Source organism: Myodes glareolus, chromosome 26, assembly GCF_982192425.1.
Source record: "Myodes glareolus chromosome 26, mMyoGla1.1, whole genome shotgun sequence".
NCBI classification, from domain to species: Eukaryota; Metazoa; Chordata; class Mammalia; order Rodentia; family Cricetidae; genus Myodes; species Myodes glareolus.
The window spans coordinates 11,848,364-11,876,016 of record NC_142051.1 but is presented as its reverse complement, the minus strand read 5'-3'; the positions used below and the strand labels follow the sequence as shown (position 1 = coordinate 11,876,016).

Genomic DNA, 27,653 nt, shown 5'->3' with positions numbered 1-27,653 from the left:
GGCGGCACGGAGCGACCTGCCCCGCCCGTTGGGTCCCCAAGCTGCCCCCCCCCTCCACAGCCCGGCCTCGGTCACCTCGGTCCCCAAGTTGGCGCCCGACTCTCGAGTCCCCGCCTCCGCCTCCTGCTCCACACCTCCTCCCCACCCCAAATCCCCTCCTCCCAGTCCCCGCAGCAGCCTCTCGGAGGCCCAGAGGCCTCGGTTCCTACACCCCACCCCCCCGCCTCCGGTCCCAGCCCCCGGTTCTGCCCACGCCCTCCTCCCGCCAGCCCGGCAGCCAGCGCAGCGCCCGGCCTCGCTCCCCGTGCGTCCTGCGGGGGAGGAGGCGCGGAGAGGCGGCAAGCGCAGCCGGGGAGGTGGGGGCAGAGGCACACAGAGGCGCGGAGGCTCCGAGAGAGGAGACGTGGAGGGAGGGACGGAGCCTGGACAGCGGTGGACCGGGAACGCGCGCACCAGGCAAAGCGCAGCGCGCAGCAGGCGCCGGGAACGGAGAGGGGAGGCACGGGTGATCTCTGGCCGTCCATGCACAGAGTGTCCTCTCCCACAGCGGAGCAGCCACCTGGCAAAGGAGATAACACTCGCCGGACCCCGCAGCCCAGACTCAAGTTAGTGGGCAAAAGGAGGTGTCGGGGAGTGGAGATGGGTGGAGCTGGACTCGGGAATGGGGTCCGGAGGGTGGAGGTCGAAAAGAGGACGTGGGGAAGCGGCACGGGGGTGGGAGGTGGAGACTGATGGAAAAGGGGGTGAGTGTTCGAATTGCGGGATCTTGGGAGCTAACAAAGACCCGACGAACCTGGATACGATAGAGTACTGCCTCCTTTTCCATTCCAGACTTGCTCAGTGGGCATGACCTGGCAGGTGAGCCCCCTGCAAAGAATGTCCCTAAGCGCCAGGGAAAGCTCCAGACCTTAATCTGACAACAGTGCGAGGGGTGGGGGCGCTTAGCTGGCTCAGTGTGTCACTAGAAGGTAGCGCACCATCCCTAGGTTCGAGAGAAAGTGGTTCATTTGGGTTAAGGGAGCATCTTTGGGGCTTGAGGGGGGTGTGCTTTAGGCGTCCCTTTCCATTAAACGACCACAGCGTAGGGAGGGGTAGTTTCTGTGTGCAGCCCCTTCCTCAAGAGGCCTTCAGCTGCTTCCGCACTCCCTTTAGAAGATTAGTGTGGAAAATAAGGGAGACAAGAGTAGGCGGGAGCCCTCAGGCGGTTTTCGCCCACAGACGCTGCCACTGTAGGAGTGTGTGGGAAGAACGGCCCCAGAGCAGAACAATCGAGGCTTCCCTCCCCCATTGCCTGAGAAGAGAGGGGCTTGCTGACTAGTGGGAAGGGCCGCACAAAAGGAGGGAAGGAAGCAACTGAAGGGTACTAGACAGCCTGGAAAGTTGGCACAGATACTAGAAGGGTGCAGTAACTTCCAAATTACAGTAAACTGAGGCAGAGGAGCAAGAATTCATTAGGTTCACTAAAAAGCCAAGGAAGAGGCCACACCCCTTCCTCTCAGCTACCTGGACAAGGAGTAGCCCTGGTTTCCTAAGTTAACTTTAATGTGGGATGTTACGTTAAGTAATGCTGAGGCTGCTGAGTTTTTAGGGGGAAAGTGAGGACTGTAATTTGGGTGAAAGTAGGTCTAGTCATTTCAGAGAAGTGCTAGTGGGCCTCGGTGTTCAGGATTGTGCTGCCCCAGACCAGAAAGATCAAGGAAAAAGATAAGAAGTAAGGGCTTCCCCATAGCTGTAGATAGGGCGCTGGCTTTTGGTGCTTCTGGGTAGTCTGGGACAGCACGGGCCTGGTTATGCCTCTGAGTGATGCTCAGTTACCAACGTGCTCAGCCTTGGGCACTGGGCAGAGAAAGCATTCAAAAGAGAGAAGGGACGAGGAGGAGGCAGAAAAGAGAGGACAATTGTTAGTGTGGGTTGGTACCCAGCAGGGGCACTTGTACTCACTGCCTCTCTCCTGCCCTTCCTTCTCAGGGCAAGTGCCCCAACCATGGCACTGCCTCGAACACTGGGTGAGCTGCAGCTGTATCGGGTCCTGCAGCGTGCCAATCTCCTTTCCTACTACGAGACCTTCATCCAGCAGGGAGGGGACGATGTGCAGCAGCTGTGTGAAGCGGGTGAGGAGGAGTTCCTGGAAATCATGGCGCTTGTGGGCATGGCCACCAAACCGCTCCATGTCCGACGTCTGCAGAAGGCTCTGAGAGAATGGGCCACCAACCCAGGGCTCTTCAGCCAGCCAGTGCCTGCCGTACCTGTCTCCAGCATCCCACTTTTCAAGATCTCTGAGACAGCGGGTACCCGGAAAGGGAGCATGAGCAATGGGCATGGCAGCCCGGGCGAAAAGGCAGGCAGTGCCCGAAGTTTCAGCCCCAAGAGTCCCCTTGAACTTGGAGAGAAGTTGTCGCCACTTCCTGGAGGACCTGGGGCAGGGGATCCCCGGATTTGGCCAGGCCAGAGCACTCCAGAATCCGATGTTGGAGCAGGAGGAGAAGAGGAGGCTGGGTCACCCCCTTTCTCCCCACCTACAGGGGGAGGAGTCCCTGAGGGGACCGGGGCTGGGGGGATGGCTGCAGGTGGGACTGGGGGTGGCCCAGATCGCCTGGAACCAGAGATGGTACGCATGGTGGTGGAGAGTGTGGAGCGGATCTTCCGGAGTTTCCCCAGGGGTGATGCTGGAGAGGTCACATCCCTGCTGAAGCTCAATAAGAAGTTGGCACGGAGTGTGGGCCACATCTTTGAGATGGATGACAATGACAGCCAAAAAGAAGAAGAAATCCGAAAGTACAGCATCATCTATGGCCGCTTGGATTCCAAACGGCGGGAGGGCAAGCAACTCAGCTTGCATGAGGTGAGGCCTGGGTCTTCAGGACTTCCATTAACTCCTGGGGTTCAGTCCATTTGCCTCTGAGGTGAGGCCTGGGTCCTCAGGTCTGCCTTAACTCCTGGGGTTCAGTCCATTTGCCTCTGAGAATTCTTGCTTTCTCAAACCCTGGACCATTGTCCCCTTGGCCACTCAAGTTCCCCACACACACCCAGCCCCAGCTGCTGCTCTGCCTCCATCAGCTGAAGGGGAAGCCGAGTGAGCAATGAGCCCAACTGTTCAGCCCTGTGCTGTCGAAGTCCCCCCCCAGAAATAAAGGAGGCCCTGGTCAGGCTATGAGTTCCTCCTTCTAAACTCAGGAAGTTTCTGGGTTTATTTAAAGCAAGCATCCTTTGGATGGGCCTCTCTTGGTGGTGAAGGGGTGAAAGAGTGGGAGATTCGGGGTTCACACGGGCTGCCCTCTTGTCACAGCTCACCATCAATGAGGCTGCTGCCCAGTTCTGCATGAGAGACAACACGCTTTTACTTCGAAGGGTGGAACTCTTCTCGCTATCCCGCCAAGTAGCCCGAGAGAGCACCTATCTTTCCTCCTTGAAGGGATCCAGGTGAGACCCCCTTTCCCTGGGCCACCTCTGGTTGGAATCCTGCCAAGGAGCTGGCTGTCTCCCCACTCGGGGCTCAGGCAGTTCTAGGCCTGCTTCCCGCCCACCTGCATGTCTTCCTCTTGCCAAGTCAACTTGTCTGAGGCCTGCTCTTTACTCCCAACCCCCCACAATAATGGAGATGCCTGTCCAGCCCTCTTCTTCGTGAAGTTTTTAAGTAATGCATGTTTCCTGGACAGATTGTGTGCCCTGTGCGTTCTGGGCCCTAAGCCCACCACCTTCCTTATTCTCCTAGGCTTCACTCTGAAGAATTAGGAGGCCCGCCACTGAAGAAACTGAAACAAGAGGTATGGTTTGGGGGGTAGAGGGGGCAGGAAAGGACAGCCTACCGCAACCACTGCCTTGCTAGGTCCTCATTTCCCAATTTTGGGTATCCACAGGTTGGGGAACAGAGTCATACTGAAATCCAGCAGCCTCCCCCAGGCCCCGAGTCCTATGCACCCCCATACCGCCCCAGCCTAGAGGAGGACAGCGCCAGTCTGTCTGGGGAGAGCCTAGATGGCCACTTGCAGGGTGAGTGCCTTTCATCTGTTTGGGGAGGAGGTGGTAGTGGGCGGGTGGGTTGCAGGAGTGAGCCAGGAGTCAACTGCCTGGAACAGGGCTGGGAGGTCTGGCTGGATGGAGGCAGAAGAGCCTATGGGAATGACTTGTCGGTTGAGGGTGGGTACCGTTGGCGGCAGCCCCTGACCTGACCAGTGCCCATGCCCACAGCTGTGGGGTCGTGCCCAAGGCTGACGCCGCCCCCTGCTGACCTGCCCCTGGCATTGCCAGCGCATGGGCTATGGAGCCGCCACATCCTGCAGCAGACACTGATGGATGAGGGGCTGCGGCTCGCCCGCCTCGTCTCCCATGATCGCGTGGGCCGCCTCAGCCCCTGTGTGCCTGCAAAGCCGCCTCTCGCAGGTGAGGCAGCCAGCAGTGCTGTCCCTAAACACCCCAGCTACTCAGGCCCACACAGGAAGGGGATACTATACGGCTGTCAGAACAGTAGAGGGTCTCCGAGCTAGCCAGACCTTGAGCAGGGTCTAGCTACTGCTGGGTTGTTTCTAATGGGGAGGGTCTGACCCAGGTGGGGAATCTTTGGCCGGGGGTGGGCGGGGGGACAGAGAACAGAATTAGGGGCGAAGGTGAACAGTAGAGTCAGCAGTAAGGGAAGCCTGGCTAGAGCTGCCTAATGCAGGGGGGTGGAGTCGCGGGGAGTTGTGGGGATAGGGTTCCCCAGCTTGAAAGCCAAGGAGCCCAAAGCTGGGCGCTTTGTGTGTGGATAGGAAAGGAGTGGGCCGGCAGAGGGCCGGGCAGCCGCTGGGCTGAGAGTGACGCAGCAGACAAAGCCACCAACCCTGGCTTGGTATTTTTAAACTGTGCGTGGGTGGGAAGTGGGGGCGGGGACTGGAGGGGGGGCTTTTCTTGAGGGAGAAGCTGGGAGTCTAGCTTCCTGTGTTTCCCCTGATTTGGCTACCAGAAACTGGGGAGGGGGGTTATTTGTAGGATGATGGGTGAGGCCTGGGAGGGGATCAGAGATGAGTGGGGGTGGCTGAGCCTGGGGAGGGGGAGGGGGAAGAGGTCAGAGCCAAGCCGCCCCCGCAGCTCCTGACAGAACCAGAAATTCCAGCAGAGCAGAGGCGGGCGAGACACAGAGAGAGACACACAGAGACAGAGAGCTACACACAACCAAAATAGGAGGGGGAGCTACATACACTTGGGTATGGAACCCCCATACACACGCAGTGGGCAGGAGGCAGTAATTGAGTAAATGGAGCGGTCTTTGCATTTTCCTGTGCCTGGCCTCACTCAGAACAACCCTTTGGCTCAGCCACCATCCTTGTCTCCTAACTTAGACCTTTTTCTTACAGAATTCGAGGAAGGCTTGCTGGACCGCTGCCCAGCTCCGGGACCTCATCCTGCTCTGGTGGAGGGTCGCAGGAGCAGCGTGAAAGTGGAGGCAGAGGCCAGCCGGCAGTGAAAGTGGGGGTGTCTCAGACCCAGGACCCAGGCTTCTGGCTCACTTAGACCCCCACATTGACCATCCTCGAAATCCAGTCACCGCCCTAGAAGGATCCTTCTGCTGCCCTTCTGCCCCATGGGCACAGGACTATGGGGCTTCAAGCAATAACAAGCAGGGGCCTGGCCAGAGGACACTAGGAGGGTGCAAGGTGCGCCCTCATCCGGCTCAGGGGCACGGACTTTGCCTCCAGCCTGCTGGGGCTCTTCCTTCCCTCACCACACACACACATTCTCCAGGTGGCCACCAGTGGAATGAGCAGCAGGACTCAGCTCGGACGTGGGGAAAGAACTTCCTGGGAAGATCTAGCAACTGGAAAGGGCACGTTTGCCTGGAGACTTGGGGCCTGGGAAAGCTGGGTCTCCCCTCCCCATCCCCATTTTTTTGTGCTTCTAGTTTGTTTCTTTAATTTAACAAGTGCTGCAGTTTGTCCCCCCACCGTTGTCATCGCCCCCCTCCCAGCTGTGAGGGTTCCCCACAGTCCCCTCCACCAGCCCCTTAGAGGCCTGGGTTGGACCCTGGGTCTCCTCAGGCCGGCAGGACTGCAGCACCTGTCAGACTCCTAGAAAAGTGTCTTTCTTTTCAGATTGTGTACAGTAGATTATTTATTTTGTTATTTTGGAATAAAATTTATTTTATGGCTTAGGATCCATGACCCCCGCTGCCCCCCAGTGAGGGAAAGGGGACCGCATGAGACGTGAGAATGGAGAGAAGCCGGCAGTGGACAGAAAAATACGAGAGAGACAGCAATTGGGGCCCCCAAAGCCCAGGGCGTCACACAGCAAGCGCTGTACCTCCGCTCGGTCTTTGGGCTCTCGGAAACACAGGAAGCACTGAGTCACCAAGGCTATAGCTATATGCACGTCACAGCCAATAGTTACACCCCAATCGGAGTTGGGGTACTCCTAATACAATGTCTCAGCTTTTCAAATATGTGTCGTCGCACAGGCAAAAGCAGAGATACGTGTTCCCCGTGCGGCCATATAGTACATGTGTGACGTTTATAGGTTAACATGTCGTAGGTAAACATTGGCACAGCTACACACAAGCTTAGCTCTTGTGAGGCAGGCCCTGACTGGCACTGAGCCTCTTTTTGGCAAGAATTTGGAGCTTTGGAGGAACTTGATTTTTAATCTTGGCAAAATCCATACCAGTAACCCAATACCTACACCCTCTTTTTCCTCCCACCCTGGGTCTCCTGAGCCCCGGCTTCAGTGCCCTAGGCCTATGCCCCCGTCCATGGCACAGAGTCTATGTGTTTCTGCATGTGTGTCCCAGGCCAGGCCCTAGCTCAACACAGGAGCCCTTGGTGCTTGCCTAGTACCCTCCTGCTCAGTGTGTTCTGGTCCTTGTGTGTGTGTGTGTTGTGATGCAGGCACACAGGTACCTGTTAGCACATTAGAGCCTGAACATCCCTTTGGCCCTTGTGCTGGAAAGGGGGCCCTGATGTGGCAGGAAGGACAGAGTGCAGTGGTTCCGTCATGTCTTCCCCCAGCCAGCTCTTTCCTCCTGACCAAGGAACAGCTGGAGATGGGAGGTACCCGCACAAGCAGGTGTCCAGAGCAGGTCCATAGACGGAAGAGGCTCTGTGTCCGGGCTCCTCCAGCTGGGATCACCAACTGGGGTTGGTCCTTAGGTCCATGTGGGACATTGAGATCCCAGACTGCCCATAAGGAGATGGTTGCAGGAGGGGCTGGGCCCCCAAGGATCCTCCTCCTGCCTCCCCTTGGCCCTCCAGGAGCAGCTTGTTGAGGTCCTGTTCAGTGGGAGGCAGCAGGGGAGGGAACATGTCTTCACCGACCCTGCAAGGAGGAGGGAGAAGTAGTGGCACGGGCATAGCACCCGCCCTCCCAGCCCTCATTCCCAGGCTCCCACTCACCAGGGGCCCTGGGGAAAACCTCCCACAGACTGAGTTAGGCAGCCGTCTTCTGCCATGGTCACATCTGGGCAGAGCAAGGGTTCGGGGCTGGATACAGCATGCTCCTGGGACTGGCACTGCAGCAGGCCCCTGCCAGGGGTCAGACAAGACCATTAGAAGGGGGGTAGGCATGGGCAGCATGGGGATGATGGGGTCAGGAGAGGTCACTTACTGGGGGTGAGGCTGGTCAAAGGGTAGGCTCATCTGGCTCATGTTGGGGGGCATTTGCAGGTGAGGCCTGGAAGCCGGAAGGAAAGAGGCAGAGGAAGAGTATTGCAAAATCAAGACCAGTGAGTCAGGAGACAAGGCTCTGGGCCTTATCCTGATGTAGCATTTCACTGACTAGCATTCCCTCAGCTTCCCTGTGCTTCCCGGATCACACTCTCCCCTGAAAAATGGTGTGTGTGTGTGTGTTCAATTTCTAGTGTTTCTTTTTTTGTTGCTGTTGTTTTGTTTTTGTTTGTTTGTTTTCAAGACAGGGTTTCTCTGTGTCACCCTGGCTGTCGTGGAACTTGCTCTGTCAAAATGGCTGGCTTTGAGCTCAGAGATTCACCCATCTCTGCCTCCCGAGTGCTGGGGTTAAAGGTGTGCGCCACCATCACCTGGCCCAATGTTTCTTTAAACTGAACCATGGCTCAATTTCCTAGGCCTACTTCATATCAACTCCCAGGAAGACAGAAAAGCCCTTCACTAAGAGCTGATTCAGCAACTTGATGCTACTTAGGGAAGAGAAAGGTCTAGGCTATTTCAAGGATCATGAAGATTAACAAATAAAAATCATCACAACTCCTGGCATGGAGCTTAGTGGCAGAGCACACACTCAACATGGGTCATGTGTTCAGTCCTTAGCCCTGAGCACAACAGCCAAGCAAATACACAGCACGTAAGTTACTGTAAATTTCCCAGGCAAGAGAGAATACGCTAACCGTGTTCGCTACAAACTCTCAGCTCAGCCTCACACATTATGAACTCATGGAATCATAACAATAAGTGTATTCCCTTGTGCAGTAGAGAATGTCATTACTATCACTCTTGCCGATGGCTAGGTAACCTATACAAAGTCGGCAAAGCCGGATCTCAAACCCCAGCGATCCGAATCTTAGGCATCACCCCCATGGACGCACAAAGGCTGGGGTCAGCCGGTGCTGCCCTGCCGTTCCCACATAAGCCCCACCACCCACTGCTTGTGAGCAGATGCTGCCCCACCTCATCCTCCCCAGGCTGTGACTTACTCGGGAAAGGCTGGAAGTACATTGATTGACTCTTCTAGGGGGAGGCTTTGAAATGAGTGGATGGAATGAGACGGTGGAGGGTACCTGAGGAAAGAAAGCAGACTGAAGCAAGCCCTTCCCCTGGCAATCCCACACCCTGTCTCTCCTCTGTAAGGTGTTGGCTCAGGTCAGCCCCCTTCTTGTCTCTCAGCCTCCTTACCCCATATCTGAGCTGAGTTGCATGGCGTTATCAGGGGCCATTCCAAGATCATACGGGGGCACCATGGTGGGCATCTGGGGCTCTGGGGTAGGAAGAGGCTGGTCCCTGAAAGAGAAGGAAGTACCTGTGACTGACAAAGGCCACTCCCTTCCTGCAGATAAGTACCAGCCCCCAGTCCCCACCCATGACCCACACCATCACACTCACCTTTCCACAGTCATCTTGATGGCCGTTGAGACGTAGCCCCTCCCGTCCTTCCCCATCTGCTCGGCTGTGGTGGGAAGGAAAGGGGAACTGAGGTGCGCCCCACTCTCGAGGAGGTGGGAAGGAGGGAGGTTGATGGATAGGTGGAGGTGGGGCTACAGAATGGGAGGGAAGACAGAATTGACACACAGCAGGTAGGGAGGAAGTGGGTGACGGGGAATCAGAACAGCCCACTCACGCTTATAGTGGCTCCGGAAAGCCTCATCCTTGGGTTTCTTGGGGTACAGGTTTTTTAGCTGAGCGAGATCCCGGATTCGGTCCCCCAGTGAGCGAATGGACAGGTCTTTAGCAGAAAATGGCTGGATGTTCTCTATCTGTGGGGAGCCTACAAGAAGAGTAAGACCCTAAGGTCTCCTGTGTCCAAACTTCTCTCCCCGCAGCCCCACACAAGACCCATTCTCAGTCCGCCATGGCATGTGAGAGAAGGCCTAAGGTGCAAGTCTTGCTTGAAGGAGACCCATTCATCTCCATTGCCATGGGGGTTGAAGGTTAGACCACAAGAGGAGGGCAAGAAGTCAGACCTAAAGGGGAACTTTCTAAAGATCGGGTGGACGTCAGGATAGCCAGGGCTGGCTGTGGGGGGACTCACCATCCTGACCCCGGATGACATGCGCGATGGTGATGCCCCCGATCTCAGAGTCACTAAAGCGGAGGAGGAAAGTTCCATCTGGCTCATTGAGGAGAAGGCTTGTGACATACTGCTTGCTAATAAAGCCGATGATCAGCCTAGGCAGAGTGAAGGAGGAGACACGGCTGTGGACACTAGGTGCAGAGAGGGAGTCGCAGGCACAGGTGCGTGGCCGCCTGAGGTCATGGACTCACCGGTCTGACCAATAGCTCCGGAGACAGCGTTTAGTCAGGTCTAGCACACCATCAAACCACTGCCAAAAAGTGAAGCCGCGGCCCAACAGGATCTCCTGAAGGGTAAAGAAGAGCAGAGGTGAGCAGGGGAGGGGCTGAGCTGGAGCAAGCACAGAGCTGAGAGTGTGAGAGTCAATGGTTGAGGACCAAAGTGGACCTAAGGCCCATCAACGGAGACCACTTACCTTGACTACACTGGGCATTCCTTTGGGCTTTTCTGTATATTAATTTATTTGGATATAACAATAATTCTGGATATAACATAACAATCACAACAATTAAATGGATGCCAGGAAGAGTAAGTGACTTCCCGAGGTCCACACCGAAGGACAGAGTGGAGATTCAAGTCAAGCAGTCTATCATAGGAGCCCCTCCTAATCACTGTGCTAAACTCTGTCTTCAGGGCTGTCCTGCTGTCCTGTTCCCTTCAGTAACGCATTCTCTGGTCACATGAGCTTCTCCCTTACCCTCCATTTTTTGTTTGTTTGTATGAAAGAGAAAAGACCTACCGTGGAGGCCAGGGGAACGCACTGTACACGAGAGGTGACTAAGCCAGGGGAAAGCACTGTACATGAGAGGTGACTTTAGCATTCTTTTGGTGGCTGTGCATAGTGACCACCAAGGGCAGAGACATAAGCTCTCCTTTCTCTGTGCTCGTAACTGACTCAGTCCCCAGCTACCTTATTTTGGAGACAAAAAAACACAGGAGCTAATATGAAAGGTAAAAATACAGGGCTCGATGGGTAATGGTGGCGCACGTCTTTAATCCCAGAGACAGAGGCAGGCGGATCTCTGTGAGTTCAAGGCCAGCCTGGTCTACAAAGCAAGTTCCAGGGCAGGTTCCAAAGCTACACAGAGAAACCTTGTCTCAAAAAACAAAACAAAGAAGGAAGGAAAGAAAGAAAGAAAGAAAGAAAGGAAGGAAGGAAGGAAGGAAGGAAGGAAGGAAGGAAGGAAGGAAGGAAGGAAGGAAGAAAGAAGTGCAGGACTCCTCTTGAGCATGGCGACTCATTCAGTAAATTTTTGTACCTAGGAGGCTAAGGCTGGAGGAGCATGAGGTCAAGGCCAGCCTGGGCCACACAGTAAGTCTGAGATTAGCCTGAGCTACATAGTAGCAAGACCTTAACTCAAAAGAAACCTGGGTTTCCACCTTAGTGTGTCACTTGCTATGAGACCTGAACAAACTATGGGACCTCACTAAGCACGGACCCGTCATCTGTGAAAGACATACAGATAACACCTCCCTACGTGAACGGGATGTCGGACGGATTAAGGTAGTTAACATACATAAAGTGTGAACCCATGCCTGGCATGTAGTAAACTGTCAGCGCATGGCAGCAGTTCTGTCGCACAGAGTCTTACATGATTTCACCCACATTTTGCAATAGACTATTTTCCTAATGGGTCAAAGTCATTTTTCAAGGCAGAGTTCTGTTTGCACACAACTGGACTGAGTCATACAAATCACTGCTTTAAAAAAAAAAAAAAAAAAAAAAAGGACTGGGCCCCCAGACCAAAACTGAGGGATGTCAGAGAATGCCACAGAATGGAGAATTTTTCTCTCTGGGTCACATGATGGTAGCACCGTGAAGACCCTAAAAGTCTGTCCCTGGGTGGAGGCTAGGGAGGTCTCGAGTGCTCCAAAGACGAAGAACTTGGGGTAGGAAGTTGAAAGGACAGGGTAATGACCTTGTTGAACTGTGACCAAGACACACAACGGTGCTGGAAGGCCTCCATGCTGAGGCTGTTGTCATTGAAGATCTTCTGGGCCAGGAAGAGAAAGTGTTCCGGTAACAGCCCCCGGCTGGTCCCCACCTCAGCCATGAACTTGAGGTTCAGAGTTTCACACATTTTCTCCCAGGGCACTCTTTCAGCTACTACAAAAGGCACGCGGTCCTGAGTAAAAGAAGGAGAGAGAGAGCGTGGCCAGTCCTCTTCTGGTGGCCTTTGGTCTTCCCAGTTCCCTGAGCGGCCTCTCACAGCAGTGCTGTTCAAGCTGACTCACAAACAGAGATTTCTCAGCGGCTGTGTGTGGTGCCCTGGCCTGACGGCTGGACGTACAACCAGCATGGAAAGACGTCGGAAGCACAGAAGCAGACCCACCTGCCACTCACCAGCCAGGACGGCCCCATCCTACTGCATAAGAGCCCACCCTGCCCCATCTCCCACCCTGGGTCTTTGCTTACCACCTCAGAGAAGGCATTGTCCCACAAGATGGTGGCTTTGGCGTTATTGTCTTGGTTGCCGTGGACAATGACCACCAAGGGCAGAGACAAGGCCTAAGGGATAGGGAGAGAAATTTATCCTTAGTGGAGACAGACGTGTCCTCAAGGAACAGTGTGTCACTTCAGTACACTGGGGAGTTCATATGGGAGTTCACATGACATAGTTAAAGGCTGGCGGTCATCACTGGACACTTGCTCAATGAGGACAGCAGTGTAGAGAAGCAGTTACAAGTCAATGTGACAAAGTCAGACTTTCAAATACCAGTCCCAATGCCTAGAAGCTGTGTGACCTGGGCAAACTACCGAATCCCTAACCCAATGTCATCATCCGTAAATCGAGGTTAATAATAGAACCTATCTTATACTACTATCTAGAAATACATCCTGGTTGGGTTTTTGTTGGCACAAGCTAGAGTTATCTGAGAAGAGGGAACCACAGTTGAGAAAATGCCTCTATAAGGCTGGTCTGTAGGCAAGCCTGTGGAGCACATTCTTAATCAGTGATTGACATCGGAGGGCCTATCTTACTGTACGTGGAGCCACACCTGGGCAGGTAGTCTTGGTGTGTAGAAGCAGGTTGAGCAAGCCATGAGGAACAAGCCAGTAAGCAGTATTCTCCCATGGCCTCTGCTTTAGTTCCTGACTTCAGGTTCCTGCCCTGCCTGAGTTCCTGTCTGACGTCCACAGTGATGGGCATTACCTGGAAAAGTAAGGTCTTTTCCTTCCCAAGTTGCTTTTGGCCATGTTTTTTTTGTTGTTGTTTGTTGTTGTTTTTGTTTTTCGAGACAGGGTTTCTCTGTAGCTTTGGCACCTGTCCTGGAACTAATTCTTGTAGACCAGGCTGGCCTCAAACTCACAGAGATCCACCTGCCTCTGCCTCTAGAGTGCTGGGATTAAAGGCGTGCGCCACCACCACCTGGCTTTGGTCATGGTCTTTATCATAGTAATAGTAACCCTAAGACAAAACCACCAGATCGTGCGTGCTTGGATATCACTGGAAATAGTGCCCTGTTCTATAACAAGTTGTTGGCGAATGTGCATATGTATGTGGAAAAGCATGTGTATGTGTATTACTTGTCACAGTGCCCTGATCTCCTTTTGCTCATAAAACATGGGTAAGAGTTACAGAGGTGGGAGTGCTGGCATTAGGAATACAATCCTGGTGCTTAGGAGGCTAATGCCAACCTGGACTACAGAAGAAGATAGACAGATAGACAGGAAGGAAGGAAGGAGGGTGGCAGAGAGGGAGGAGATAGGAAAGGAGTGAAGTAAAATAAAATGAGAAAAAGAGATGGGGGGGCTGGAGAGATGACTCAGAGGTTAAGAGCATTGCCTGTTCTTCCAAAGGTCCTGAGTTCAATTCCCAGCAACCACATGGTGGCTCACAAACATCTATAATGAGGTCTAGTGCCCTCTTCTGGCCTTCAGGCATACACGCAGAAAGAATATTGTATACATAATAAATAAATAAATATTTTTAAAAAAAGAGAGATGAGGGTCAGTAAGATGGCTCAATGGGTAAAAAGTGTTTGCAGCACAAGCCTGGTGACCCGTTAGATCTCCAGAACCCCCAGAACCCACATAAAAGTAGAAGGGTTGTCCTCTGATCACCACATGTGCTCTGTGACATGGACATGCTACCCCCCAATAATGATGATAATAATATTTAAAGAAGAGTTTAAAGGCAACATAGACTACATCATGATATTCTGCCTCAAAAAGGTGAGCAAAACAAACAAAAGCCTTGGTGGCTACACAAGCTAGTCCCTGGATGCACCTTCCAGGTCTTTTTCCTTTCAGCTCTGTTTGACCCTGGTGTATTATCCCAGAAACATGAGATATGAGCAGTGGAGAGGAGGAGGAGGGTCCCAGGCTGCAGCAGGCTGGGGTCCGCAGAGCTCACCTGCAGCTGGATGAGGAGCTTGTTGGGGCCCAGCGTGAAGCTGGTGGAGAAGAGCACAGCACACTTCTCTTCCGTCACAGACTCTGTGCCCTTCCGCTCACAGCGCTTGATTTTCTTCAGGAGCTGCCAGGGTGAGAAGGGAGAACGGGGGAGGGTGAGAGGCAAAGGCGTGGTGGGCTTCCTTTCTGGGCCCTCGCCATCCTTCCCAAGGAGAGCCACACAGGCGAGGAGACCCCTCCTGTCCCCCAGGGTCTCTCACCAGGTTCTTGAACAGGGCTGAGCAGCAGTTCCCGGGAATGCTGTTCTCCAGAGGCACCGTGTTGTTCATGATCTCCCCCGTGCTCTCCCTGCCGGGGGTCAGAGTAGGAAGAGCCTGGCCTGTGGTGAGGAGCTAGGCTCTACAGGGGATTGCTGCCCACTGCTTCACCGGCCCTGGCTCTCCATGTCCCTGTGCTTGCGCGCTCTCTCTCTCTTTCTCTCTCTGTGTGTCTGTGTGCATGTATGTATATTGCTAATACTGAGCCCAGTACCTTGGCATGCTAAACACCCATCCTACCACCGATCTACACTACCCTATGTGTTTTTAACTTTTATTATTACCGCTGTTGCTGCTGTACATGCACAAGATGCAGGGTGCATTCATGCCGAAGCCAGTTCTCTCCTCCCACCTTTACATACGCTCTAGGAGTCAAATGAGTGTCATCGGGCTCACGCAGCAAACCCCACTGTGCCATCTTGCTGGCCTCCCTCTTGGGTTTTAAAGAGAGGAATCTCGGGCTGGAGAGATGGCTCAGCGATTAAGAGCATTGCCTGCTCTTCCAAAGGTCCTGAGTTCAACTCCCAGCAACCACATGGTGGCTCACAACCATCTGTACTGGGGTCTGGTGCCCTCTTCTGGCCTGCAGGCATACACACAGACAGAATATACAATATACAGAACATTGTATACAAAATAAATAAATAAATATTAAAAAAAAAGAGAGAGGAATCTCCATCTTGACCAAATCCTGATGACCCTTCCTCTGCCTTGATTAGTCCGGGTTCAGAGACTCCACACCCTAAAGGTCTCTTTCCCTCAGCTCCACCCTTTATGAAGCCAGCCTCCTCTAAACTTTATCACACACACACACACACACACTACACACCAGGCCTTCTCCAACCCAGGGCCAGCCTGCACTTACACTCCAGTCCCAGGCCCCTGTGGCAGGCTTAGTTCTCGGGCCTGCTTCTCTGTCACCATGTCAGCCCTGACCAGGGGAGGCTTGGCTGAGGTCCCCAGGAGCTGCATACCCAGCAGGAACCGAACTCCAGCCTGGAACTTAGTTTGTGTCTTCAGAACCTGGGGGGGTTGCTTCTCTACCAGGAAAGAACTGGAAGGGTGAGGAGGAGAGAGGGTTAGGGCCTGGGTCCCCTCCAGGTGGCCTCCTTCATTTCCCGGTGTCTGCTTACAGCAGGGGCTTATAGTGTCTACCTGGTCACAAGGGCTCGCAGGACTTCATCCAGTCGGCTTATCAGCGATGCCCTGGTCTTGGGCTCAAGTTCCCCACTGGCTGCCCCAACCTCCTGCTGCAGCTGGGAGTAGATATCCACCAGGCTTTCACACCTGTGTCAGGGAGCACAGAATTCAGGCTATTTTCTTCAGCCTAAACCCAGGAGAATACAGGATATTGTGTAAGCAGGCTTGGGCTGAGCAGTAGGCACGTGGACTCAAGGGAGTTCTAGGACCTATCCTGGCTCCCACGAGGTACTCACTGTCAAGACCTAGGGTCCTTGTAGAGAGCCCAGCAGCCTCTTCCTACAGTTCCAGTGCCTGAGGCACTGAGTCCTTTAGGGGAAACAACAAAGTGCCACCACCCCACAGACAGGACAGGCACAGTGACTAAGCAGCTATAATTTACAATTCCAGTATTTGGGAGGCTGAGGCAGGAGGGTTGCAGTGAGTTCCAGGTCAGCCTGGGTTATATTGTGAGTTCCAGTACATCTTACAGTGTAAGACACTGTCTTACACTTAAAACAAACATAAATAAGCTGGGTGGTGGTGGCGCATGCCTTTAATCCCAGCACTCAGCAGGCAGAGACAAGCAGATCTCTGAGTTTGAGGCCAGCCTGGTCTACAAAGCAAGTTCCAGGACAGTCAGGACTACACAGAGAAACCCTGTTTCGAAAAACCAAAGCAAGGGCTGGAGAGATGGCTCAGTGGTTAAGAGCGCTGACTGCTCTTCCAGAGATCCAGTGTTCAATTCCCAGCAACCACATAGTGGCTCACAACCATCTGTAATGAAATCTGGTGCCCTCTTCTGGCCTGCAGGCATACATGCAAGCAGAATACTGTCTACATAATAAATAAAAAAAAAACTGAAAAAAAAAAGAAGAAGAAGAAAAACCAAAACAAAATGTACAAACATACAAGCCAGCCTCCTCACTTCTCTGGACATGGACTTGAAGAGAGAAATGATGGCTGACTCTCTATTTGTGTCTCCCCAACTGAGCTACGTGTGAAGGATCTTTGTGGACAGCAACCATGCACAGTCTGGAGTTGGGTTCCTGCTGAGAGCAGGAACTGGCTTCTGCGGGTCTTGGCCAACTTCAAAGCCACTGTCCTCAGTCCCCTCTCCCTCACACCTGTGTACCATCCTGCAGAGACTATGGTACCCACCTCAGCATGCTCCCACCCCAGCAGTCCTGTCCTCACCTTTCCTGCAGCCCTTTGAGGCTCTCGTCAAAGGGTGTACCATTCCCTGCCAGCTGCTGCTGCCGCTTCCAAATCTGGATCCTTTTCAGCACCAGGGCCTGGGTGGCCTCCAGGTCCCCCACAGTCCCCTGCAGCATCGTGGCCAGGTCCTAACAGCAGAAAGGAGCCTGAGCCAGGGCCACACATTACCTTCTCCCCGTCCCCTCCCACACTCAGTCTGTGTCTGTCAACTCCATCTTTCCAGCTCTCTTGGACCTCAGTTCCACCTGCCCGTCCATTACTCACCTCCCTTGGGCCAGTGCCATTGGCAGGAGTTTCTATCAAGCTGTGCAGAGACACTGAGAGCAGAGGTAGAAATCAGGGGGATAAGATGAATGGAGGTTCACGCAAGGCAGAGGTCCAAGAAAAGATCACTTCTCAACCCTCCCCAAACTCCTCTGGAATCCAGGCCTTGGACCCCACCTTGTCCAGCCTTGGCTCCTTGCTGCAGAGTTTCTCGGAGAAGGCGGGTCTCCCTTACTCGGTGCCGAAGCCTCCCAAGGGCTGTGGTAAATTTGAGTTCTTCCTGATTCTGGTGGAAGGGCACCGGCAGGTGGCGGAACTGCATGGGAGGAACAGATGCCAAGAGGTGAGCCGCTCTCCCTATTCCTCTGCACCCCCAACTATCCCTCCTCGAGCCTCCTTAGGATAAGACCATTCTCCTGGCAGAACTATTTTCTTAATCTTTGCTCTGTCTGAAGTCTCTCTAAACTTGGTTTGGGGTTCACTCTAACCTCAGGTTATCCTGGGCTTAGACCACGGAGTGTTTTCTGAGTTTAAATTCTTCCTAGGTTTTCATGGCTTGGGCTAAGATCCACAGGTCCAGGAATCAAGGGGTGGAAAGGGGGTGATTTCACCCATTATCACTCCTAGTGACCCACTAGACACATTTTTCTTCCTGTTCCTGCAACATTAAGTTCTGCTGGCCTAGGAGTCTTAGTTCCAGACCAGGGAACGCTCCGGCCAGGAGACATAACAAACATTCCATTGAAGCAGAAGCTCAGACTTTCCCTGGTCACTTTGTGCCCCTGATACCTCTAAGTCAACAGGAATAACAGTGTTCGGAGGTGATTACCAGGGGGAAACTGGACTGCCTCTCCACAATGGATGTAAAAGAGATTATGTCTTGAGTACAAGAAATCCTTCAGGGCATCTCTTGGTGCTACCATGTCCTGTGATTAAAGTCAATGGGAAACTACAGCCTAATCAGTCAGAGTGACAAAGGGCACACACAGACCCTCAGGAATGAAGGTGTGGGTCACTTCTGCAGGAAAAGAGCCAAGATCTGCTGAGGTGCTTGCAGAGGGTGAAGGACATACAGAGTGGGTAGTGGAGGAAGGTAGTTATAAATATTAGCTAAGGGACTGGAGAAATAACTCAGTGGTTAAGAGCACTGGCTGCTCTTCCAGAGGATCCCAGTTCAATTCCTAGCACCCACATGGCAGTTCACACCTGCCTGTAACTCCAGTTCCAGGAGATCTGACACCGTCACACAGACACACATATAGGTAAATCACTAATGCATATAAAATATAAATAAACAAATTATTTAAAATAAATAAATAATTGAGTGAGGTAACCCAGACATAGAAAGACAATTATCACATGTAGTCACTCATAGGTGGTTTTTAAAAAAAGCAAAGAAAGCCAGCCTACAAATCACAATCCCAGAGAACTTAGACAACAATGAGGATACTAAGAGAGACTTACATAGATATAATCTACATGGGAAGTAGAAAGTAGAAAAAGATAAGATCTCCTGAGTAAATTGGGAACATGGGGACCTTGGGGGGTAAAAGGGAGAGGGGAGAAGCAGGGAGGGAAGCAGAGAAAAATGTAGAGCTCAATATATATCAATAAATTTTTTTAAAATAAAAATATAAATAAATAAGGCCAGACAGTGGAGGTGTACATCCTTAATCTCTATGAGTTTGAGGCCAGCCTGGTCTACAGAGCAAGTTCCAGGACAGTCAGAGCTACACAAAGAAACCCCATATATATATATATACATATATATATATACATATATATATATATATATATATATATATACACACACACAAAAAAAAAACAACCGGGCGGTGGTGGCGCACGCCTTTAATCCCAGCACTCGGGAGGCAGAGGCAGGCGGATCTCTGTGAGTTCGAGGCCAGCCTGGTCTACAGAGCTAGTTCCAGGACAGGCCCCAAAGCTATAGAGAAACCCTGTCTTGAAAAAACAAAACAAAAAACAAACAAACAAACAAAAAAAAAACCAGAGAGAGAGAGAGAGAGAAAGAAAGAATGAGAGTGATAATATCAGTGGTTATGATATTTAAGTTTGAGGTTTGAGATACTAAAAGAATATCCCTCAAGGGACAATAAATATATAATGTGTTTGTGGTTGTATATGGAATAGTTATATCATGCTAAGCATAATTATGACCTGGGTTCTTGTTTTCATTTGGAAATTAAGCATGACCTAAGGAGATATGACTGTGTATCAATTTAACAATGGGTGATGGCTAGTCTTGGTTGTCAATTTGACTATATCTGGAATTAACTAAAATCCAAGTGGCTAGGTACACCCGTGAAGGATTTTCCTTTTTCTTTCATTCTTTCTTCTTTTCTTTTTTCTTTCTTTCTTTTTTCTTAGCTTTTTGAGATGGGGTTTCTGTGGAGCTCTGTTGGAATTCCCTCTGTAGACCACACTGGCCTCAAACTCCGAGATCTGCCTGTCACTGCCGCCCAAATGTTTACATTAGGAAAGATACACATTTAATCCAGATCTCTTGAGGTGGGAAGATCCACCTTTAATCTGAGCCACTCCTGCTGGTAGCCTACATAAAGAACATGGAAGGGGGAAGCTTGCCCCCTTTGCCTGCTTGCTCTTGATCTCTCTAACCAGTCTACTCCTTCCCTGGCATTAGAGCCTACTTCAAGATTCCAGAATATACTGAAGACCAGCTGAGACATCTAGCCTTTTTTTCTAATTTTTTTTAATGTATACAATATTCTGTCTGCATGTATGCCTGCAGACCAGAAGAGGGCACCAGACCTCATTACAGATGGTTGTGAACCACCATGTGGTTGCTGGGAATTGAACTCAGGACCTTTGAAAGAGCAGGCAATGCTCTTAACCGCTGAGCTACCTCTCCAGCCCAGACATCTAGCTTTATGGACTGAACAACTAGTAGATTCTTGAACCTTCCATTGGTAGACAACCATTGTTAAACTAGTTGGACCCCAATCCGTAAGCTGTGTATACACACACATACATATTTATATGTATATAAATATGCACATGTATATGTATACATATATGCAAATACACATATTTATTCTGTAAGTTCTCTTCCTCCAGAGAACCCCGACTAATACAAATGGGAAGTGGGATATCACAATACCTCTTCTATAACAGCTTTTTTCTCCCCTTGAAGTATTTGTCTGATGGTGGCCACCAGCTTCAGGGGGTCCCTCTGATAGATGCTCTATAGAATTGAAAGTGATTAGCAGTTAGCCTCACTCTTATACATGCTCTCCCCCAATTCCTTGTCCCCACTCATGTATACACTGGCAGAGACCATAACTGTAGACTCTCAAGCATCATACATTTGCATGCTTTAAGAACCGATTTGCATGCCAGCGAATGCCTAACCTCAGGAGTACCATTTGCTTTCAACATCTTCCATCCGAGCAGTTTTCTTCCTGTACCCAGCGCTCACTCCAGCTCTACCTTGACCCCACTCCAACCTTTTCCCTTCCCCTCTTGTCCTACCTCCAGGGTGCTGATGTGCTGCAAAATGGTGCTTCCTTTCCCCTGCTCCCCTGCAGAGCTCTGAAGTTTCTGGACAGTGGCTGAAAGCAGGGCACTAGCCATGTTGTAGCAGAAGGTATCTGAACCAACCAGGAACTCCCTGTGGGAACATCATCATCGATCTCAAGCCAGGGCTTCCTCGGTGCTTCTGAGCTTCCATTCTACAGTGAAGAACCCAGTGGTTCTTTCCCCTCTCCTTCCTCTCCAGACAGTTCTCTGCAGCTGTCCCCCATGCCTCCCGCTCCCACTCTGTGCTGGCTCCATGCCAAGCCTAGGCTATTACCTATACACTAACGAGTCCTCAATCCTGAATTCCATCAGAAAGGGCTCTAAAGAGAGGGAAGATACATAAGGGACTCACCAGGGCTGCTTCTCCAGCCAGTCAGCCAAGAGATGCCGAAGGTGTTGGGGAAAGTCAACGTAGAGTCGTTGTAGTTTTTCTGGGGACATCTTGGAAACCAGACTCCACAGAGACATGATCTGGGGTGTGAAAGGTGCCTAGGAGAGAAGAGCAAGGCCATTCAAAGAGGTCCCCAGAAACTCAGCCTAGCTTCTGAGGCATCCGCAGCATTTCCACATAGATGGTCCTGCCAAGAACTTACTTCAGTTTTGCTGAGCCTAGAACAGTGCATCTTTCCAGAGCTTAGATTTATTCTAGTTTCTCAGGGTCAAGTCTCAGAGTTGAGTGAGGACGTGGGGGCATCACAATCTTTCTTCCCGAACAGCCTTTTTCTTCTCCCGTCATTTGGTCATACCCGCTGCCAGGGCGCCTTAAGTCACAGGCTCCCTTGGCCAGTGCCTGAAACAGGGCAATACCTTCCATAGTAGACATGGGCAAGCTGAAGAAATACAGCCAGAAGGGCGAGGTGACAAGAAGACACGAGACAGAAGAGAAAGAGCATACTCAGGGAAGACGGGATCTGCTCTGGATCTGGGGGTAAAAAGACTACACTCTAAGGATCCTGATCACGAAATATGAGGGCTGAATGCATAGAGCACTTTCTAAACCTTTGTTTTAAGAAATCTGGCTCTGTGGACCAGTTTGTTCTTGAGCTCCTGAGCTCAAGAAATCCTTTCACCTCAGCCTCCCTCGTGCTGGGATTGCAGGTTCACGCCTCCATGCCTTTGCTGTTTCTAAACATTTGAAAGCGCTAAACAATTTTGATTCAAGGGGTACTGTGAGCAAACTTGGGGCCTTGTATGTGCTAGGCAAGTGATCTGAGTACATCAGAGGACCTTCCTATGTAGGTCAGGCTGGCCTCAAATTCAGAGAAATCTGCCTGCCACTGCCTCCTGGGTGCTGGGATAAAGGTATGTGCCATAAGATCCTCCGGTCTCTACGTCCCAACTGCTAGGGCTACTGACATGTACCACTGCACTTGACTCCAAGCCTAGTTTTTAATCTGTGTGACACCAGTGTCCGGAAGAGACACTCCAAGACATCATCTGAATACCCGAGACCATGGATAGGGCCTAAAACAGCATGTAACATCTACTCTTGTATCTATTATATTCTCTCCCATATATATCTATACAAAGTTTAATACATAAGTTGGATACATAAAGAAATTAACAACAACAGAATAAACTTACAACATGCTATAATAAAAGTTGTTTAAAAGTCACAAACTGTTTTTTCTGGTATTTTCCATTTCATATTCTCAGAGTGCTGCATACTGCAGGTAACTAAAACCATGGAGAGCAAAACCCTAGGGAGGGAGGGGTGCAAAGCACAGCCGAAGGAAATGTGGACGGCAGGGCAGCAAGTCCACTGGGTCTACTCCCTTTCGCCCTTCCTCCCAACCCCAAAGGGGTCCGTGGAAAACTTTCAAAATTCTAAGATCCTAGGGAGCAACCTGAAAGACACTGCCGTGGGAAGACGCCTGCCTAGCATTTGTAAAATGTCTGAAAGTTCAATGCCCAACACTGCAAAAATCACCAAGCTCAATAATGGCAATGATAGCAGAGCGGTAATGACTAATAGTTATTATGCACTATTCCATAGATACATCATACTCAACACATCAGCTCATTGGAACCTCATAACCACACGTGTGTGTGTGTGCATGCACATGTATGCACATGCACGTGTGTTAGGAAAGAAGCGCAGGGCCTCATGCACGCTACACAAATGCTCTGTCCCTGAGCTACATCCCTGTCCCCTTCCCACAGTTGTTTTAGTTTTTATTATCTAATGTTAATGGGAGTTTTGCCTGCACGTATGTAAACTGGAGTTACACACAGCTGTGAGCTGCCATGTATGCCTGGGAATCAAACCCAGATCCTTGGGAGAGCAGTCAATGCTTTTAACTACTGAGCCATCTCTCCAGCCCTATTTTAAAGTGTGAAATTATCCCTTTTCCTAGATGAAGAAACTAAGGCTCAGGAGGTTATTCAACTTGGCCAAGGCCACTGGGCAAGGAGCTGGTAATTGGGCTCAGGATCTCCGTAAGGATCAGTCACTATACTGTGCTGTTAGGATTCTTTCTGGCTCAGAAACCCAATCACCTCAAGAAAATAGAGAGGGTAGGAAGAATGGGAAGGGGAACAGGGAGAGGGAGAGTAGAGAAACAACAGGGTTGGCCGACCTGGAGGGAAGAGTTAGGCAACCAGAGAACCAAAAACCAGAGGAAGAGGAGAGAAAAGCGAGAGAGGAGGTAGGCGCTGGCAGAGAGAGCTAGCTCCTTACTTTCCCAGGGGCCTCAGAGTGGACTGGGTAGACCAGTGGTTTCCCAGGGGGCTCTCAGTTCACATTTCTCATAGTGTCCTCTCAGAGAGGAAGAGGAGGAGGAAGAGAGATGGAAACTCCCTGGGTGTCCCCAAGTCCCCCTGCTGTTTGAGCCTCTCAACTCCCCCAGGGCTTCCAGATGGAAGACAAAGAGGCCCCTTCTCAGGACACTGCTACCCCTAAACATCTTGTTTCTCTCTCTCCCTCTGACTCCAAGAGCCCTCACTACCGCTCAGGGTCCTCCACCAGAGACTTTTTGTCCTAATACTGTCTACCCCTTTGGGTGGGGCATCCTGAGGAATACCATTCAGTTTATTTTCAAATTTAAGGAAGAATTCTGTCTTCCTCCTAGTCTCTGGAGTGCTCAGATTCCAGACCTTTGGCCCAATCCTTACCCTCCTGGGGACTGGGGACCTCCAAGCCACAAACAGCTCCCATTTCCTCTAAAACCCCATACAGATTGACTCAAGTCTCACCCTCCTCCCTCCCCAGACACCATGTAACCATGTTTCTCCCCTGCGCACCCAGTAACGGTACAGGGTCTACAGGTCGGGCCTGGACACTGACACCGTTTGCGTTCAGTACCCTACTGAGGGAAAGAAGGAAGGCGGAGCCACACTGCAAGAGGCGGGGCCAGCGTTCCCTTCTAGCTCCCCCCCCCCACCTCCGCGGTAGGGGAAGCCCAACAGCCCAGAAGCTTCTTCATAAGCTTGGTAGCCCAAGTCCTTCCCTATCTCCTCTTCCCCTGCATTCTGAGTCCACCGACCGAGGAACCCCAATAGCAAAAGTCAAGGTTTTCTCTGAGTTGCCCAATGTGTGTGTATACGGCGGTGGCGGTGGCAGTGGGGGCGGGAAAGGGCGCGGGGAGGTGGAGCCAGGTCAGCACGAGGAGGGTTAACCCCCGGCCGGCCGCCCTCCCACGGGGAAATCTCAGCGTTTTCTGCAGCCAAGCGAGCCGTGTGAGGGGGAAATTCCCCCTCCTCTGGGACACCATGAGGTCTGCATCTGGGTCTCGCTCACCCTCCAGCCACACCCTGAACAGGAACCTTTAGCGGGCAGCAGCTAGGGCATGAACAGGCTCGGGGCCCTGGAGCATCAACTTCTAGGGAGGGGCAGCCACGTTCCCCCGCACCCAAAGGGCCCTCCTTCCCCTCTGCCCCGCGACTTTCCACGTCTCAGGAGGTGCCGGGCTGAGCGTTGGGGAAAGTGACGTGACGCGCTGGGGAGGGGAGTGTGGAGGCCTGTACCCACCCGAATCCTTCGAAAGTTGGAAACTGCCGAAACCCCGTACTACCAGCTACTAACACCAGCAAACAATTTACAGGGGACCAAGCGCCCCGCCCAGGGGAGGATCCCGAGAGGCCCCGAAAATCCATTCCTCACGTTTAATCAAAGGTCCCCCCACCTTCCTCGCCCGCAGACATCCCCCTCACCTTGGCAGCCCCTCTGCTATCTTCTCCCTCTCTCAGCGGGCACTGCCAGGCCCCATGGATCTGTAGCGCTGTCCAGCGGGTCCTGGGCTGGCCCTAAAAACTCAATGTGTACACTCACACACACACACACATAAACACACACACACAAACACACGCACGCAGGCACTCGGATCCCGGCCTTCCTCTTCACAGTAAACCCTGGCTGCCCCGGCCTGCTGTTTCCGGCTTCTCTGTCTGCCCAGGTCCCTCCCTGGAGCTCTGACGACACAGAGAAGAGAAAGTGGGCTGGAGGAGGAAGAGGAAGAAAGTGGGGTGAACATGAATGCCTCCCGGTGCCCGGTGGGGAAGCACGTAGTGGGGAGGGCAGAGCTGTAGTTCCACTGAGTCACGCTGGTAGGAGGCTGACCTTCACGTACTCTAGCCCCCTGAGCAGTGATCCGTTTTTTCCTCTGGAGAGTCACCTAATAGCTGGGAGAGGCATGCCACTCTAAACTGCCTAGCTACCACATAAACTTTCTCTGGGTCAGGGGTTGGGACCCCTAGGGACTGGGCATCTGGTCCCACTGGGCTGTGCGCTCCCTCCAGTGGAGGACCCTGAGAAGCAGCCCGGAGCTTGAGGCCCCGAAGAACTAGGTTCACCTCCTTCCTAGGCGGGAACGCCTTAGAGGTCCCGTGACGCTGTATGGAGGAAGTGGGGGAGGGGAACCCTTAGCTCAGAGTTCTGGAAGACTCCCAGAGGTACTTGGAGGACAAGGGATTCGCACGGGGTACCATGCCTCAGGCTCTAGCGATGGCCACTGAGGGCTGCCAGAAGATTCCTAGGGGGCCAAGATGGAGTGTGAATACACTTTGCAACCTTAGCAAAGTTCCTGTCTGTTTTTGGGGTAAACACTGAGACACACCCCAAAACAAACATGTACAATTTCCCTAGCCACAAGACCACACACACACACACACACGTTCACACATGTAGCGGCACGTTCACACACATGTCAGCACTCAGGGCCACTTACAGTCACACACGCACACGCACACACACACACACACTCACAAACGCTTGCGTGCGTACGTACACACACACACACCCCTTGCTCAGCTTCTGAGTCACCCACCCATCATAATTAGAGGATTGTTCTGTAGTTTTTGCTGGAGGAGGATAACAAGGGACCCAAACCTGACCGTCAAGGAGTGTGTGGAAGGATGGTGTCTGAGGGCGGCTGTGTCAACTTAGAATTTTTGGCTCTCCTGTTGCCTTTCAGGACTGGACTGAAGAGCCAAAACCAGTCTTATGCTGCCCCCTGGTGACGAAAATTATCCTCCCCTGCACATTTGCGGGCACTGGGCACAGCGCACATACGTAGACCTGTCTGCAAATGGTAGGAACAAACTGTACATCCAGCATAGTCGTGGACTCTGAGCAGGGACTCTTTGTGTTCAAGTCCTGCCAAAGTGGCTAACTGAAAAACTGACTGTTTTATTATCTGTAAAATGGAGCCCACAAGGGTAACGTCGCCCCTGCAGTTGAGAATAAAATACTTGGAGCAACGCTGACCTATCGTAAACAGCAGGCACTAGGCACTTTGGTTGTTGTTGCTTAATTATTTGCTTGGGTATATGTACTTGATATTGTTGTTGAGATAAGGACTCCTTAGCCCAGACTGGCCTTGAAATTGCCACTTAGTCAAGGGAACACTTGAACCGCATCCTCCCAAGCGCTGGCCTTGGATTCCTGGGGTGCTAAGAATTGAACCCAGGGCTTTTTACATGCCAGGCAAGCATTCTACCAAGTGAGCCACACCCGCAGTCCAACACATATTGTTTGATTGTCTTTAATGTGTGTGGATATGTTGTTTGCATGTGTGTGTGTGCCATGTGCAAGTTTAATATTCTCAGACGCTAGAGGAGGCATCGCATCCCCTAGAACTGGAGTTGCAAATCGCTGTGTACTACCAACATGGGTCTTGGTAATCAAACCTAGGTCCTCTGAAAGAGCAGCCAGAGCTCATAATCACAGTGCTACCTCTCCAGTCCCAGACACTGTTTTTATGGCCCAGAATAAACATCGGGTTAGGAAAGCAGACGGTTCTCCATCTTACCCAGAGGTTTCTGGATTGGGGGAGGGTAACACAATTGCCTCCAAGACAGAGCCTAGAAGAGGCGTCTGTATCTTTGTGAACGTCTTAGGTCTGAGAGCAGGGGTGGAGATCAGGCAGGAGTGTCTGTCCAGAGACTGGTCCAGCAAGTAATGTTTCCTCTGAGGTCTGAGCTCAGGTGAGCTCACAGCACACACGCCTTATATGTGCTTCCAGGTGCCCACTGCACGTATGACTGTCCACGGATGATAGTGGAAGCCAGGCCCTGTCGTTTGAAGATCTCAGGAGGTCCCCATCCAAGGACAAGCAGAGAGGCCAGAGTAGCTGCAGCTTCAGTGGGGACTGACTACAGCGAAGGGACGAGGGCTCGACTCATTTTCGGTTGTGTAATTGTAGGGTCAGGCCAGCTTTGGTTAATGACACCGCCTGCCTGACACCTCATTGCCTTGCCTTCCCTCCAGGCCCCGCATCCCACCCAGCAACTGCAAAGATTGCATGAGAGAAAGCATTCGAGGGGAAAAAAAAAAAACAACTTTATGGTGTGAGAACTTCAGGTTACAACCCAAGAGTGAGTCACAAAAGCGATCTGATGGGTGTATTAGTTTTTTTAGGCTGGTATAATAAAACACCCCAAGCTGGGTGGCTTAAGACAGAAATTTGACTCATGGTGTTGAAAGCTAAAATCCCAAGACTCAGGTATTGGCTGGTTGGCTCTTTCTGAGGACTGTGGAGGACAGTATTAATTTTTCAAGGAACACAGTTCATCCTGTAATAATATTTTGGCCACTTTAA

At 51.8% G+C, this 27,653-nt stretch overlaps 2 protein-coding genes across 8 annotated transcripts; one reads left to right on the top strand and one right to left on the bottom strand.

Annotated features, from left to right (window-relative positions):
• Positions 1 to 238: 238 nt before the first annotated feature.
• On the top strand, positions 239 to 6,127 carry Nab2 (NGFI-A binding protein 2). 5 transcript variants are annotated; one of them, XM_048418828.3, is made up of 7 exons: positions 239 to 605; positions 1,969 to 2,842; positions 3,287 to 3,420; positions 3,713 to 3,764; positions 3,858 to 3,990; positions 4,189 to 4,380; positions 5,331 to 6,127. In XM_048418828.3, exons 1-7 carry the CDS (start codon positions 523 to 525, stop codon positions 5,438 to 5,440), a joined length of 1,578 nt encoding a protein of 525 aa, XP_048274785.1. In that variant the 5' UTR covers positions 239 to 522; the 3' UTR covers positions 5,441 to 6,127. The 5 variants fall into 5 exon arrangements, with proteins under 5 accessions (XP_048274785.1, XP_048274789.1, XP_048274788.1 ...); XM_048418832.3 differs by having other exon boundaries at positions 242 to 605; positions 2,078 to 2,842; XM_048418831.3 differs by having other exon boundaries at positions 242 to 605; positions 2,075 to 2,842.
• Stat6 (signal transducer and activator of transcription 6) lies at positions 6,067 to 25,047 on the bottom strand. Of its 3 annotated transcripts, none has more exons than XM_085683305.2 (23): positions 24,769 to 25,047; positions 21,210 to 21,446; positions 20,969 to 21,105; positions 20,569 to 20,707; positions 20,198 to 20,281; positions 17,236 to 17,374; positions 17,059 to 17,111; positions 16,774 to 16,922; positions 15,553 to 15,684; positions 15,263 to 15,451; positions 14,341 to 14,428; positions 14,082 to 14,204; positions 12,140 to 12,232; positions 11,643 to 11,849; positions 9,915 to 10,009; positions 9,682 to 9,818; positions 9,271 to 9,417; positions 9,036 to 9,099; positions 8,829 to 8,933; positions 8,630 to 8,713; positions 7,570 to 7,635; positions 7,359 to 7,487; positions 6,067 to 7,281 (listed from the first exon to the last, which is right to left on the bottom strand). In XM_085683305.2, the coding sequence occupies exons 2-23, from the start codon at positions 21,237 to 21,239 to the stop codon at positions 7,092 to 7,094; spliced, it is 2,580 nt and encodes an 859-aa protein (XP_085539431.1). In that variant the 5' UTR covers positions 21,240 to 21,446; positions 24,769 to 25,047; the 3' UTR covers positions 6,067 to 7,091. The 3 variants fall into 3 exon arrangements, with proteins under 3 accessions (XP_085539431.1, XP_048274783.1, XP_048274784.1); XM_048418826.3 differs by having other exon boundaries at positions 21,210 to 21,406; XM_048418827.3 differs by lacking the exon at positions 21,210 to 21,446 and having other exon boundaries at positions 24,769 to 25,046.
• Positions 25,048 to 27,653: the final 2,606 nt, after the last annotated feature.

What these genes read in the sequence shown, in the direction of transcription:
- Nab2 (XM_048418828.3), top strand. Translation starts at nt 523, where the DNA reads ATGCACAGAGTGTCCTCTCCCACAGCGGAGCAGCCACCTGGCAAAGGA. An exon ending in TCCTCCTTGAAGGGATCCAG is followed by an intron (nt 3,421 to 3,712) that starts GTGAGACCCCCT and finishes TTATTCTCCTAG; the next exon opens with GCTTCACTCTGAAGAATTAG. An exon ending in TGCAAAGCCGCCTCTCGCAG is followed by an intron (nt 4,381 to 5,330) that starts GTGAGGCAGCCA and finishes TTTTTCTTACAG; the next exon opens with AATTCGAGGAAGGCTTGCTG.
- Stat6 (XM_085683305.2), bottom strand. Translation starts at nt 21,239, where the DNA reads ATGCACTGTTCTAGGCTCAGCAAAACTGAA. An exon ending in CTTGGTCACAGTTCAACAAG is followed by an intron (nt 10,010 to 11,642) that starts GTCATTACCCTG and finishes TTTACCCTTCAG; the next exon opens with GAGATCCTGTTGGGCCGCGG. An exon ending in CAACTCAGCTCAGATATGGG is followed by an intron (nt 8,714 to 8,828) that starts GTAAGGAGGCTG and finishes TTCTTTCCTCAG; the next exon opens with GTACCCTCCACCGTCTCATT.